This window comes from Bos indicus, chromosome X, assembly GCF_029378745.1.
Source record: "Bos indicus isolate NIAB-ARS_2022 breed Sahiwal x Tharparkar chromosome X, NIAB-ARS_B.indTharparkar_mat_pri_1.0, whole genome shotgun sequence".
In the NCBI taxonomy this organism is placed as follows: domain Eukaryota; kingdom Metazoa; phylum Chordata; class Mammalia; order Artiodactyla; family Bovidae; genus Bos; species Bos indicus.
The window spans coordinates 14,347,801-14,361,417 of NC_091789.1; the positions used below are offsets into that span (position 1 = coordinate 14,347,801).

Here is a 13,617-nt window from a genome sequence, read left to right on the forward strand (position 1 = left end):
GTAAATCCCAGCAATCTGTGTTTTAATCTGCCTTCTGGGTGATTCTGGTGCCCATTAAAATTTGAGAATCACTCATGGAGAAGGCAGAGCTGTGCGGAAAATAAAACTCCAGAGAGAAATAGCTGGGAGTGGCAGGAAAAGAAAATAGGCTGAAAAGATTGAGGGTGACAGGTCTAATGGGGGCAGGAGGGGAGGGAGGTAAGGAGGACTGGGAGTAGAATACTTTGTTAAAGAACTCAAACATCAAAGAAAAACACTATTTGTATTTATGTGCTTTAAAAGGCGGAGAATGCAATGGCACCCCACTCCAGTACTCCTGCCTGGAAAATCCCATGGACAGAGGAGCCTGGTAGGCTGCAATCCATGGGGTCGCTGAGGGTCGGACATGACTGAGCGACTTCACTTTCACTTTTCACTTTCATGCATTGGAGAAGGAAATGGCAACCCACTCCAGTGTTCTTGCCTGGAGAACCTCAGGGACGGGGGAGCCTGGTGGGCTGCCGTCTGTGGGGTCACACAGAGTTGGACACGACTGAAGTGACTTAGCAGCTTAGCAGCAGCAGCTTTAAAAGGACAGGGACAAGGAGATTCACTAGATGGATATATGTTAAATGTCAGAGAGAAGAGGGACATCATCCATGTTGCTGTCATTCCTCAGAGAAACAAAGGAAGGTGAAAAGGTGCTTAACTTGGCCTGGGCCTAGTGGGAGGAGGTTTTGTGTAGCTGGAAAGTAGCTAGATGAAATAAAGTTTAGTGGAGAGATGAGAGGGCTAAGAATATGAAAGGGTAGTGATGCCAGTCTGTGCTTTGCACCTGAATCAAGCTAACAATACCATGAACTGCTTTTATGAGATGCCTCAGCCTATGTAATTTAAACTCCAGATTCCTTCACTTGTAATTGTCTAGTTGAATGTCTAAGTTGGGTGTGCTAGATGGACTGAAACCTCTTCTTTGGGTGGGATGGGGATAAAACACTAAAGAAACTAAAGAACGTGAAGTGCACAGGTTGACATTTGAGTGAATTGCACACTTACCCCTACAGAAAGGCAGTAAAGAACACATTCATGGTCATCTATCACATAAAACAGGAGCCTTCATTTTGTGTCATTCCACTTGGTAGGGTTTTTCTCTATGTCTGTTTTGTTTGCTCTAAGTTGTGATCATACACTGACAGGTGCTCCTCACTCTTGTGCCTTGTTCTGATTTGTGTTTATTTTTAGCACCAGAAAAGTGCCACTGTAAGCCATGAGATGTCTGGTCTGAATTGGAAACCCTTTGTATATGGCGGCCTTGCCTCTATTGTTGCTGAGTTTGGTAAGAATGTAGAAACCGACATATCTGCTCCTTTAGGGTATAGATATGGGTAATGTTATTTTTGGTAAAAAGTGGAGAAAAAGAAGCTTGCCTATTTGTTTTAAAAACTTGTCTCATACATCAACATGGATCATCCAGAAACCAACACGACACTGTAATTATCCTTCAATTAAAAATAAGAAAAAAACTTGTCTCAATTCTATCAAGTAATATTTTCTGGGAAAGTACTACTACTGCAAGTGACGTTAAGAAAAGTCAAACTTAGGATGCTGTTTTGGTGGTTTAATGATTTAATTTGCTAGGCTTAAGAAGTGTGCATGAAAATATAGAGGAGTTCGGTAAGATAGCGGTTTCTGCTATATTCTTATACTAATGACCTTTCCTGTGTGCTAAGTTGTTCATAAATTTCTTAGTAAGTATTCAAACTCCTTGTTGTCAAACCTCTTTCCCATTTTGGAAGAAAATTGACCAATAAGATCAAACTAGATTCTTCTCTTTTTTATTTTAATTTTGAAGTACTTTTAGATTGTTTTTCATTTTCCAGATCCTCTTTCCTAAATTGTTTGTTGAGTGACCCTACTAGCTTTTCTTGACTTTCTTGTCATGAACTCTGGTGTTATGATATCAGGGTCATCAGTGACCAGAGTTGCATAATCACTTAATCACTGTGTTAGTTTTAGACCTTGAAATAGTCCTTGAAACATTTTGCCAATATAATGACTACTTTGTCTGTGTTGATATAATAAGAGAAAGAAGTTTGGTTAAAGAAATTTTCCTGCTAAACACTGTGCTGGTTAGTCCTGAATTACCCAAGGAACCAGATGAGTAGGCTATTTAGTCCCGTTTAGGACTTTACCCGGAGAAGGTAATGGCACCCTACTCCAGTACTCTTGCCTGGAAAATCCCATGGATGGAGGAGCCTGGTGGGCTGCAGTCCATGGGGTCGCTGAGGGTCGGACACGACTGAGCGACTTCCCTTTCACTTTTCACTTTCATGCATTGGAGAAGGAAATGGCAACCCACTCCAGTGTTCTTGCCTGGAGAATCCCAGGGATGGGGGAGCCTGATGGGCTGCCGTCTATGGGGTTGCACAGAGTCGGACACAACTGAAGTGACTTAGCAGCAGCAGCAGCAGGACTTTACCATTATCTTTCATAATGCTAGAAAACTGTTTCTTATAAACAGATAAAAGAAAAACCCACAAAGCTTTGTAACAGTATTTAAGAGTATGTGGAGCAGCAATCCCATGCTTTCCTATCTTCTTTGCAAAAATTTGCGGAGATTTTATGAGGGGGAAGTAGGGAGACGAGGTGGGAGGTGGGGCAGAAGGAAGAGACAGATAATTGCCAGATTGTATGTTAAGATGAAATTAAAACAACATGTAAGTTATTTTGCATTTATAGTGTGTTAGGTCTATGCTAAAGCACTTTATTATATCACAGTTTCAGTTATACTGTGGGTCAAATCCTGCTGCCTAGATATAGTACGGGAGAAGGCAATGGCAACCCACTCCAGTACTCTTGCCTGGAAAATCCCATGGCAGAGCCTGGTAGGCTGCAGTCCATGGGGTCACTAAGAGTCGGACACGACTGAGCGACTTCACTTTCACTTTTCACTTTCATGCATTGGAGAAGGAAATGGCAACCCACTCCAGTGTTCTTGCCTGGAGAATCCCAGGGACGGGGGAGCCTGGTGGGCCGCCCTCTATGGGGTCGCACAGAGTCGGACACGACTGAAGCGACTTAGCAGTAGCAGCAGCAGATATAGTACATTTCACTTTATCATATACAGCCCTTGTCCTCTAATAGTAATATTTTAGTGAAGATCTAGCTGTTATAAAAAGGACTTTGCCTTATGTTTTAAAAATTACCATTGGCCCGAATCATCCAAAATTTAACTATGACTCTCTGGAAAAACTTATAAATGAGTGTGTTACTTCATAGGAACTTTCCCCGTGGACCTGACCAAAACACGACTTCAAGTTCAAGGCCAAAGTATTGATGTCCGCTTCAAAGAGATAAAATACCGAGGAATGTTTCATGCCTTGTTCCGAATCTATAAAGAAGAAGGTGTATTGGCTCTGTATTCAGGGTGAGAATGGATTCTTTTCTTACATCATGAATAGAAATAATTTTTTTGAGAAGCCATGTAGTTCAGCATTTGATAGTTTGTGCCCTTTATATTCACCATTTCAACTTGTAATTCAATATTTTTTTAACTTTTTGTTTTATATTGGAGTGTTGTGATAGTTTTAGGTGAACACTGAAGGGGCTCAGCCATACATAAACATGTATCCATGTGTCCCCAAACTCCCGTCACATCCATGCTGTCACAAAATGTAATTCAATATTGATGTGCCAATTTATATTTCACTTGCTTGTAAATCTTGAGCTTTGGATTTTGTGTTCATTTGGCTATAAGTGATACTTTTTAAAAACAGATATCTCAGTGTAGGCTTTCTCCTTTTTTCCTGAGAGTCATCCATAGCCACCATGACTAGCAGAGCACCAATTGACAGTATATATTTCTGTGATACTCTTCCTGAGTTGCCAAATCCTGACTTACATTTTTTTTCCTCTTTAAAGAAATACTATTCTGACAGTTTAAACATAACATGAAGAATAAGAGAGAGGGAGACCCATCATTTTTTTGGGGGGGAATCATCTTTTGATTATTCATAAATTGGTGGCTTATTGTCCACTGTGTTGTTTAATCTGCTGCCAATTGACTAGTTCACTTCTGCATCTAGGGTCCTAGTTCATTGCTCTGGGAATGGATATCAATTTTATTATTAACTTATGTTGGACTTAATTTCAAAGATAATTTACTTGGGGAAAAATGAAGAATTACATCCTGAAGCAAATGAGTCATGGATCATGTGTTTCACCTTGTTCTTTCATTGGCACAGATAATCACAAGATACTTTTTTCAGATAGCAAGCAATAAAGTCAGAAATATGCATGTTTTGTCATCATTTTAAAATCTTAACTGTTTGAACTGCTGCTGTCTTTCTATTTATAACTGCTGAAGTTTAATTCTGCAATATGGAAGAATCTCAAAGGAGGTATGAGTGAGAATGTCTCCAGTTAATAAGCAGAACTTAAATAGAATGAAATCTTGGCTCTGGTGTCTCCTGGATAAGATTAAAGTTGTATCTGCAACTGCTAGGAATTAAGGTGGATTTAAAAAAAAAAAAGCTATGAAGCAGTTAATAGTGTATACTTCTTCTGCATTACTGGATTCAATTTGCTAATATTTTGTTAAAGATTTTTGTATCCAAGTTCATGATAGATATTGGGTTGTAGTTTTCCTTTTCTGTACTGTTTTTTTCTGGTTTTGTTATCAGGGTAATACTAGCTACATAAAATAAGTTGAGAAGTGTTCCCTCTTCTGTTTTCTGGAAGAGATTGTGTAAGATTGATGTTAATTTATTAAATGTTTGGTTGAATTCCCTAGTGAAATTATCTGGGCCTAGAGATTTCCTTTTTGGAAACTTTTAAATTATAAATAAAAATGTTTTAGATGTTATGAGAGTATTTGGATTATCTATTTCATATTGATTGAATTTTGGTAGTTTGTGGTTCTCAAAGAATTAATCCATTTCTTCTAAGTTGTTGAATTTATAGCATAAGGTTGTTTATTGTTGTTGAGTCGCTAAATCATGTCCAACTCTTTTGAAACCCCATGGACAATAGCCCTCTAGGCTCCTCTGTCCATGGGATTATCCAGGCAAGAATATTGGCCATTCCCTTCTCCCAAGGGACCTTCCCAACCCAGGGATCAAACCCGAGTCTCCTGCATTGCAGTGGATTCTTTACCACTGGGCCACCATTCTTCTAATGACTGCAGGGTTGTAGTGCTCTTCCCCATGTCATTCCTCATATTGGTGACTCACTGTTTTTCTCCTATTACTACCATAACCCTTAATAGAGGTTTATTAATTTTTTTTGACTTTTTTCTGAATAACTTTCTGTTTCATTGCTTTTTCTCTATTTTCCTGTTTTCAATTTTATTAATTTATGCCATTTATTATTTACTTCCTTCTGCTTGCTGTTCACTTTGCTCTTTTTTTTTTCTTGTTTTGTGAGGGTAGGAACTTAGCTTATGGATTTTGAGACTCTCCCTCTTTTCTAATGTAAGCATTTTGTGCTATAAATTTCTCTCTCAGCACTGCTTTGACTGCATCCCACATATTTTAAAAGGTTGAAATTTGATTTTCATTCAATTTTATGTGTTTAAAAAACACACCAATGTCACCCAAGGATTGTTTAGAAGTACCATTTAATTTCCAAGTGTTTGTGGGTTTTCCTTACCCTACTGATTTCCAGTTTAATTCCATTATGGTGAGAGAACATACTGTATATAATATCAATTATTTTAAATTTTTTGAGGTTTGTTTTATGACCCAAATATGCTCTCTTGGTGCATGTTCCATGGATACTTGAAAACAATGCATATTTTGCTGTTTTTATGGAACGAGGCGGGTGATGGAAGTGAATAGGCAGTCTAGATATGTATAATCTGCAAGTATACAATAAGGATAACTTTTTTTTCTTTCTTTCTCTTTGGCAGAATTGCTCCTGCTTTACTAAGACAGGCATCATATGGCACCATTAAAATTGGCATTTACCAGAGCTTGAAGAGATTATTTGTAGAACGTTTAGAAGGTCAGTGTAGACTCCTCATTCTCTTTCGAGATAACACTCAAAGGGATTGTTAAAATTATGCTTAGTGAGAAGTGTTAATCATGGGGTGTCTGAGAATGGATAACAGTCATTGCAAGGTCAAAGTAAGCTTGTACTGATTTGAGATTAATCCCACTATAGGTTTGAGGGATCTGCTCTTCAAGTTTGTCCCTTTTCCTGTCAAACAAAAAAAGGCTTCTGGTCATCACAGAGGGAACATGGAACAAACTTGTTGAGAAAATTAATGCTGTCCTCATCTATAAGAGAACTTCAACTATAAGGAATCCTCTAGCTGTGGGTTTTGATAAGCTTTGGTTAGATAGAGTGGTTTTATATATACATAAAATATGGTCATCTTAACCCACATTCAGCATTACCATTGTCTATTTGCTGCTATAGCTTTTTCAGCTAAATACTGTACTAAAATGATTATTTTACTACAGGCCTGAGGCTGTTGCATAGTTGGGGACAGCTGGAGAGCTTTTCGGTTAGTAATGTCCTTTGAATTGCTTTATTTTCTAAATCAGCTTTTTCTGAAGCCTCTTCTTTGAGGATCCTGAAGTATTCTAGTCCTGAAATAATTTCCTCTCACATTTTCTTCACTGGGGTTTACCTAGTTTCTCTTCGTATGTTCTTCATGGTGAGGAGGCATGATGAAGATTGAATTTTAGAGTAATATGCTCTGTGGTTTCTTTGTTCTTTTTTCTAGCTGAGAGAATTTAGTTCCAAATGACTAGTTTTTCACATTTAACTACAGAAATCTTCTGTAAATAAATAGATGCTAGTAGCTATCAAGGCCAATTAAAATTAGTATTTAGGAATTTTTTTTCTATTAGACATAAGATTTTATTTTTTAATACTTGGTTCTGAGTCTTTAGAGTTGATAATTCTCTAGAAAGAGACTTAAAATTTTTTCTTTAGATGTTTGAAGTGATTAAAGTGCTATTTGCACTTTCTGAATTTATATGGAATATTGGCAGTTATATAGAATAATAGGATATATTCCAGTGTATTTTACAAATATTTTAAAATAATCTATGTTTTACAAATTTTTTGTTTCAGTACTCATTTGGAACCTAGAAATATTTGAGTTTCTTTATTTTCATAAGCTTTGTAGTTCATTTCTACAGTCCTTTTTCTGACCATGCTTCCCTTCCTCTGATAGCTCAGTACTCTCTTTTCGGAAACTCTCTTCTCAGTGCCTCTTATAAGCAGACCTTTCTTTTCCTTGTTCCTTTTTACAGATGAAACTCTTTTAATTAATATGATATGTGGAGTAGTGTCAGGAGTGATATCTTCTGCTATAGCCAATCCCACTGATGTGCTGAAGGTAAGAAAAGTCTGCTTGCATTGGGTGTATTCAGTGTGAAGGATAAAGAGCATGAGCTTTGTATCAGATTTGGTCACAAATCCCTACTGTGTCACTTGCCAGCTGTAAAACCTTGGGCAGATCACTTAACTGCTTTAAGCCTCAGTTTTCTCATTTGTAAAATGAAGATAATTCAGTATATAATACATAAAGTTGTTAAGAATTAAAGATAATATAGGTAAACTATCATTACACATGGTAGGTAGTAGATGTTCAATAAATAGTAGTCAGTTTATTATGATATGCTTTAATCCATTGGTCTTCAGACTATAGAGTAAGCAAACCTTTAAATGTTCTTTCCAAGAGCTATGCAATTTTAAGGGAATCAATTTCCAGATCGCTTATTTTCTTTATACCCTTCTCAAAAACTAATCTAAAAATGAACTTATGTTTATAACAACCCTTTCCCCACTTTAAAAGAGAAAGGCATATTATATTCCCCCACCCATCCCAAATCTTAGTATGGTATATCGACCTGTAGTGTAAGCTGGAATATCAAACAAAGGGATACACTGAAATACAGTTTTAGAGAAACCTCCTTTAATGACTAATTGAGGTGTCTTAAATCGATAATGTCGATGTCTTTTCCTGTCCTATCCATAATTCTATTAAGGATGAGATTTGGCTTTAAAATTATATATTTTGGCTTATGTTGAAATATTCTGAATTCAGGACCAGAACATTATAGGTTAGTGGTACTGAGTTTTTTACAATATAATTGGATTTCTTTCAGTATTTATCAGAACATAGAATGAAACATTTATTTAATTATATCAGTAATATTAATGTATATTTTATTTAATCTAATAATATAATTTGATCTAATAGTATCAATCTATATCTTTTTTTTTCATGCTTTGTAATCAGTATATTAAAGAGACATTCATACATTTCAAGAATTGCTTAAATTCTGATACCAGATTTAAGCTTGTGAACATATGACTTTAAACATACAATTAAAGCTATTCATCATAATCTGCTATACTACCAACATTAAATTACAGTTACTCTGGAGCATAAGTTAAATGGTTTAAAGTAAGCCTATAACATACCTACAAAAACACCTTCCTATCTCATGCATGCAAATTACTTCTCCATGTAAAGGTCTCATCACTCTAACCTCTAAGTTTCCCTGCTCCAGAAGTCACTACTCTAAGGCTTACTGTGGTCCAAAGGTGGGGGGGGCGGGGGGCAAAAAAAGTAACCAGGACCAATAGCTATATTAATAAAAGATGGCACAGCAAAAGAAGGGAATGCAATTCTACAAGTGCAAGCCCTCAATAAGCAGCATATTATGATAAACCCCTTCTTTACAAAGGTATCATTTCTATCACTGATACCACAGGCTAAATTAAATTATACAGCATGCCATCTTCAAGTACAGTTGAGGCAATAGAATAAATGCAGAAGCATCACAATGAATCCCACTTACTACATACAGACCAACACTTCTCTACATTAATTTCTTTGTCTGACTGCCAGTTAAACACAGTTTTAATTTCATAGCTTAACAATTAAGGGTCATACACTGAAGTCAACACATATACCTGGCATTTCAATCTAAGCTATTCCATGTACATAGCTGAAATCAATTACAAAGTATGGCCTAACAAATGCTAGGGGAAATTTTTTAAAGTCATTTTTACAAGTACTAAACTTATCTTGCACACTGAAGTCATCATACATACAGGGCAAAGTCAGAGCTTTTATATTTGAGTTTATTCTTCATTTAACTTTTAAACACTACTATAGTTGAATATTAAAACAAAAGCAAGTAGTGAGCATATGATTATAGTCCTTCACTCAATCACTACTGCAAATAAAACACCAGCAGTGAGTGTTATTCACAGGCCCTACTAAGAGGTCTAACACTGAACACCACCCCGAGGATGATGTTCATCATCCTCGTATGCTTCTCCATTGTAATGGCACCGTCTTTCCTGATTTGGATCAAAGTCCACTAATTCTACCTGGTCCATTTCATCAGTCTCTTCTACTTCCTTCCTCTCAGGCAGAAGTTTTTCCAGCAAAGAGAGTTTATCAGGAGAGAGAAAGCCATTCTCAGGAAAGTTTACCTTAAATTCAATGATTAGGCGACCCTTTTCGTATGGCCTACGATAAATTGGCATGCCTTCATTTAGCACACACTTGATATCTCCATGCTTGACAATTTGACCTGGATGAGAAGTGATGACTATGGTTCGGTTGTCAAGAGTAGATATTGGCTTTTGGAAGCCACACAACGCCTCAACCAGCTGTATGTCCATACACATGAAAAGGTCTTCTCCTCGTCGAGTAAAAACAGCATGGTCCTTCTGATCTAAAACAATGATAATATCTCCTGGCTCCAGTCCTGGTTCTTGGTCTCCTTCACCATGGAATGTTATCTTCTGGCCATCTTTCATGCCTTTGTCAATATGAACTTCTAGAATTTTCTTTTCTCGAACTATCTTCCTTCCATTGCAGCTTTTACATCTATCTTTAGGACTGATCCGCTCCCCATGGCCCTGGCACTCCATGCAGACAGACTGAATTTGCTGAACCATTCCAGGTCCTATCTGATGAATTCTTATTTGCATTCCAGTACCTCAGCAATTGGGACAGCATTCTACCGCTCCTTTTTTACCACCTCGGCCTTCACATTTGTCACAAATCACATTCTTTTGCAGAGCTAGTTTTCTTGTTGCACCATTATATAAATCTTCTAAAGTTACTGTAAGTTGATGGACAACGTTTTTACCTCTCCTCTCTCTCTGCATCCTGCCTCCTTCTCCGAAAAACATATCAAAGATGTCCATGGGGGAGCCAAAACCACCACCTGCTCCACCTTCTTTAATTGCCTGTTCTCCTCCTTTGTCATATAACTCCCTTTTCTTTGCATCTGAGAGCACTTCGTAAGCTTGAGAAATCTGTTTAAACTTCTCGCCTTCATTTGGATTCTTATCAGGGTGGTACTTCAAGGCCAGTTTCCTGTAAGCCTTTTTCAATTCTTCTTGGGTGGCATTGGGTTTGACCCCCAAAACATCATAGTAAGTGGTTTCTTTCACCATTTTCTACAGCCGGTGAGCGGGCCGATGCCGGTGTGGGGGAGCGGGAAGGAGCGCGTTGCTGTGCGCAGCTCGGGCAGCCGCCGCTCCTCCGCCTTTCACCGAGCGTTCTGGAAAGTTCCCAATCTATATCTTATATTTGAGATAGAGTGGTAAACATTTCCAATTTATTAACTCATTTAAACTTATGATAATTAAAATTACTAAATATATGATTAAAATGTATAAGATCCCAAGTTTTAAAAAATTATTTTAGGGGAAATGTGAAGGAAAAAAAATAGGAGAACATATACTTTATTTATTTGAAACCACAGGTGGCTAGGTTAAGTGGAAAGGGCATCTGTTGTGATTCAGAGAGCTTTGAGAACTGAGAGAGTGACTTGAAAAACACATGAAAGAAACCAGTGGTGGTTGATGAAGAAACTATGAAAATGATATTTCTGGATTAAATTGAGAAAATTTTACCTACAGAATTTTTATATCACTTTAGAGTATACAGACCAAGTATTTTTAAAGATGACTGACTGTATCCTAAAACTCTAAAATATTTGCCATGTAATTACACTCGTTAGAATGTGCTTTTCAGATTCACTTCAGTTTCCTGTCCCTCTGACCTGTCTGGTACAGTTGCAACCACTGACCAATGCTACAGTCTACCTTTTCCTTTCTTGTACTTAGGTAGGGCGGAGTGGTGAGTGGTCCTGGGGAGTGGGGGACCAGGGTAGTCACAATCTTATTAGGAGTTATAATCACTGTTGATCTGTTTAATCCTTTCACTTATCCTTAAAGGGTTCTCTCTCTGAACTACAGGCTGCTTTCTTGCCTGTGTGCATGTAGTTCTCTTTTTGCCTGCAATGATTTCCCCCCCTTTCCGCAGGAATTTGTCCTTCAAGACAGCTCAGAAACAGGGTCAGGACTAGGACAATACAAGTGAGATACTCCGCTTGGGTGCAAAATGTAAGGATGTGCCAAAGAAAACCTCAATAATCAAGAGGAAATAACATTTTATGCAATCTTTTTTAAAAATTCAAATGAGTGCAAAAAATTTATGGTGAAACAAAATAGCCATATTTTGTACAATCTATCTCACTTACGTTAATCCTGCCCTGTTGGATCCTGTCTTTAGTTACAGTTTTGATGATTGGTTCATTGTAGGTTTTTGTGCATTCATTTTTATTTTTAAAAATATTGCATTGAAATATCATTTATCTGAGTTACTGAGGTTTTTTTACACCCCCCTGCTACATTCTGTGGCTGAGGAAAGTGCCACACTTACCTCGATGTCATCCCAACCCTGCTCAGGAATTACCTCCATAAAGAAGTCCTCTACTTACCATAGGATATTTATGGTTTCAGTTTGTCTTTGTGATAGTTTCTATTTCATTTTAATATGGTTTCGGTTTTATTTCTACACTCTTAGTAGTAGCAGTTGACTTTCCACATAAAAACATATTGCTGTACTGTGACTTACCAAGAACATTTATTAAAACCTAGAGTTGTGCTTCATGAAAGTCAGGCCTGCATTTGGTTCACTCGAATTTAGTGACTGACTACTATGATCTGCGTGTGTGCTCTCAGTGGTGAATTGTACCAGATCTTTCACATGGCCTGGCAATGCTATCTCCCCTTTCTTGTGCCTCTCAGAGGCTACATTGCAGAATACAGTGTCATGCTTTTTACAAGTAAAACTCAATGTGAGGTCTTGTGAGCATTAGATTATATTTTAAAACGTTTCCTGCCTGCTTTTTACACCTCAATAAACAATGCATGTTCAGTGTAGCAACAAGTGGAAGGAAGGAAAAACACAAAAGAGAGAAATGCCCATTTGTGGCTTCATCACTTAAACTTAAGCTACCATCAACATTTGGTTTTGCATATGGTTATTTTTAAGTTTACATATTTTTGATAAAAATGATATGCCATACATACTGCTTTGCAACCTGCTTTTTCTATCTAGCAGTTAATTGTTGACATTTTCAAATATCCACAAATATTATTCTACAATCAAATTTTATGGCTGCATACTATTCCATTAAATGGATGTTTCATACTTTATGCAACTAATCCTTTGTTATTTTTGAACATGTAGGTTGTTTCTAGTTTTTCACTAAACTAACCATAGTTTAAATGGATTCTTTTCTACCCTCTCTGAGTACATGTTCTTTTTTTTCCCCCAATTTTCTTCCAACTTCAGAAATGATGGACTTAGTATGAAGAATGTGAGGCTGATGAAAATCATCTTTATAAAATATACTTTGACACAAATAATGCTTTATATACATAGCTTAAGTCATTAATTTCATCATCTGATTTTTTTTTGATAATTCCCAAATACTGTTTTCTTTATTTTAAATGAGTGAAACGTTTCATTTTGGTTCTCTGTCAAAACAAAATGTGTACCTCTTCTGCTTTTAGATTCGAATGCAGGCTCAAGGAAGCTTGTTCCAAGGCAGCATGATTGGCAGCTTCATTGATATATACCAACAAGAAGGTACCCGGGGTTTGTGGAGGGTGAGTACTCTTGGTATTATTATTTACACCTGGAATTTGTGAAGAAGACCTTTAATATAAAGGCATAAAATTGTGAATTGTCACCTTATACTATGTAAGATTCTTGATAACCCCAAAAAGATAAGAGGGTAAGAAGCTCCTTATCAACCTTTGAAAGGACCAAAACTTATCAGTTGTTTTTCAGTTCAGTTCAGTTGCTCAGTTGTGTCCGACTCTTTGCTACCCCATGGACTGCAGCACGCCAGGCCTCCCGAAGTTCACTCAAACTCATGTCCATCAAGTTGGGGATGCCATCCAGCCATCTCATCCTCTGTCGTCCCCTTCTCCTCCTGCCCCCAATCCCTCCCAGCATCAAAGTCTTTTCCAATGAGTCAACTCTTCACATGAGGTGGCCAAAGTACTGGAGTTTCAGCTTTAGCATCATTCCTTTCAAAGAACACCCAGGGCTGATCTTCAGAATGGACTGGTTGGATCTCCTTGCAGTCCAAGGGACTCTCAAGAGTCTTCTCCAACACCACAGTTCAAAAGTATCAATTCTTTGGCGCTCAGCTTTCTTCACAGTCCAACTCTCACATCCATACATGACCACTGGAAAAACCATAGCCTTGACTAGACGGACCTTTGTTGGCAAAGTAATGTCTCTGCTTTTTAAAAAAAATTTATTTAGTTTTTAATTGAAGGATAATTGCT

General features: G+C 37.4%; 1 protein-coding gene and 1 pseudogene across 5 annotated transcripts in view; one reads left to right on the forward strand and one right to left on the reverse strand.

The window, feature by feature from the left end:
• The window catches only part of SLC25A14 (solute carrier family 25 member 14), a 40,178-nt gene that overhangs the window by 4,494 nt on the left and 22,067 nt on the right, over positions 1 to 13,617 (forward strand). For 4 of the 5 annotated variants that reach the window (XM_070784708.1, XM_070784710.1, XM_070784711.1 and 1 more), the window contains 5 exons: positions 1,222 to 1,315; positions 3,259 to 3,406; positions 5,888 to 5,982; positions 7,245 to 7,330; positions 12,832 to 12,927. In XM_070784708.1, the coding sequence (XP_070640809.1) occupies positions 1,222 to 1,315; positions 3,259 to 3,406; positions 5,888 to 5,982; positions 7,245 to 7,330; positions 12,832 to 12,927 (519 nt within the window). The remainder of the gene's footprint in view (positions 1 to 1,221; positions 1,316 to 3,258; positions 3,407 to 5,887; positions 5,983 to 7,244; positions 7,331 to 12,831; positions 12,928 to 13,617) is intronic. The other variant, XM_070784712.1, reaches the window with a different exon arrangement.
• On the reverse strand, positions 9,070 to 10,555 carry LOC109569926 (dnaJ homolog subfamily A member 1 pseudogene; annotated as a pseudogene).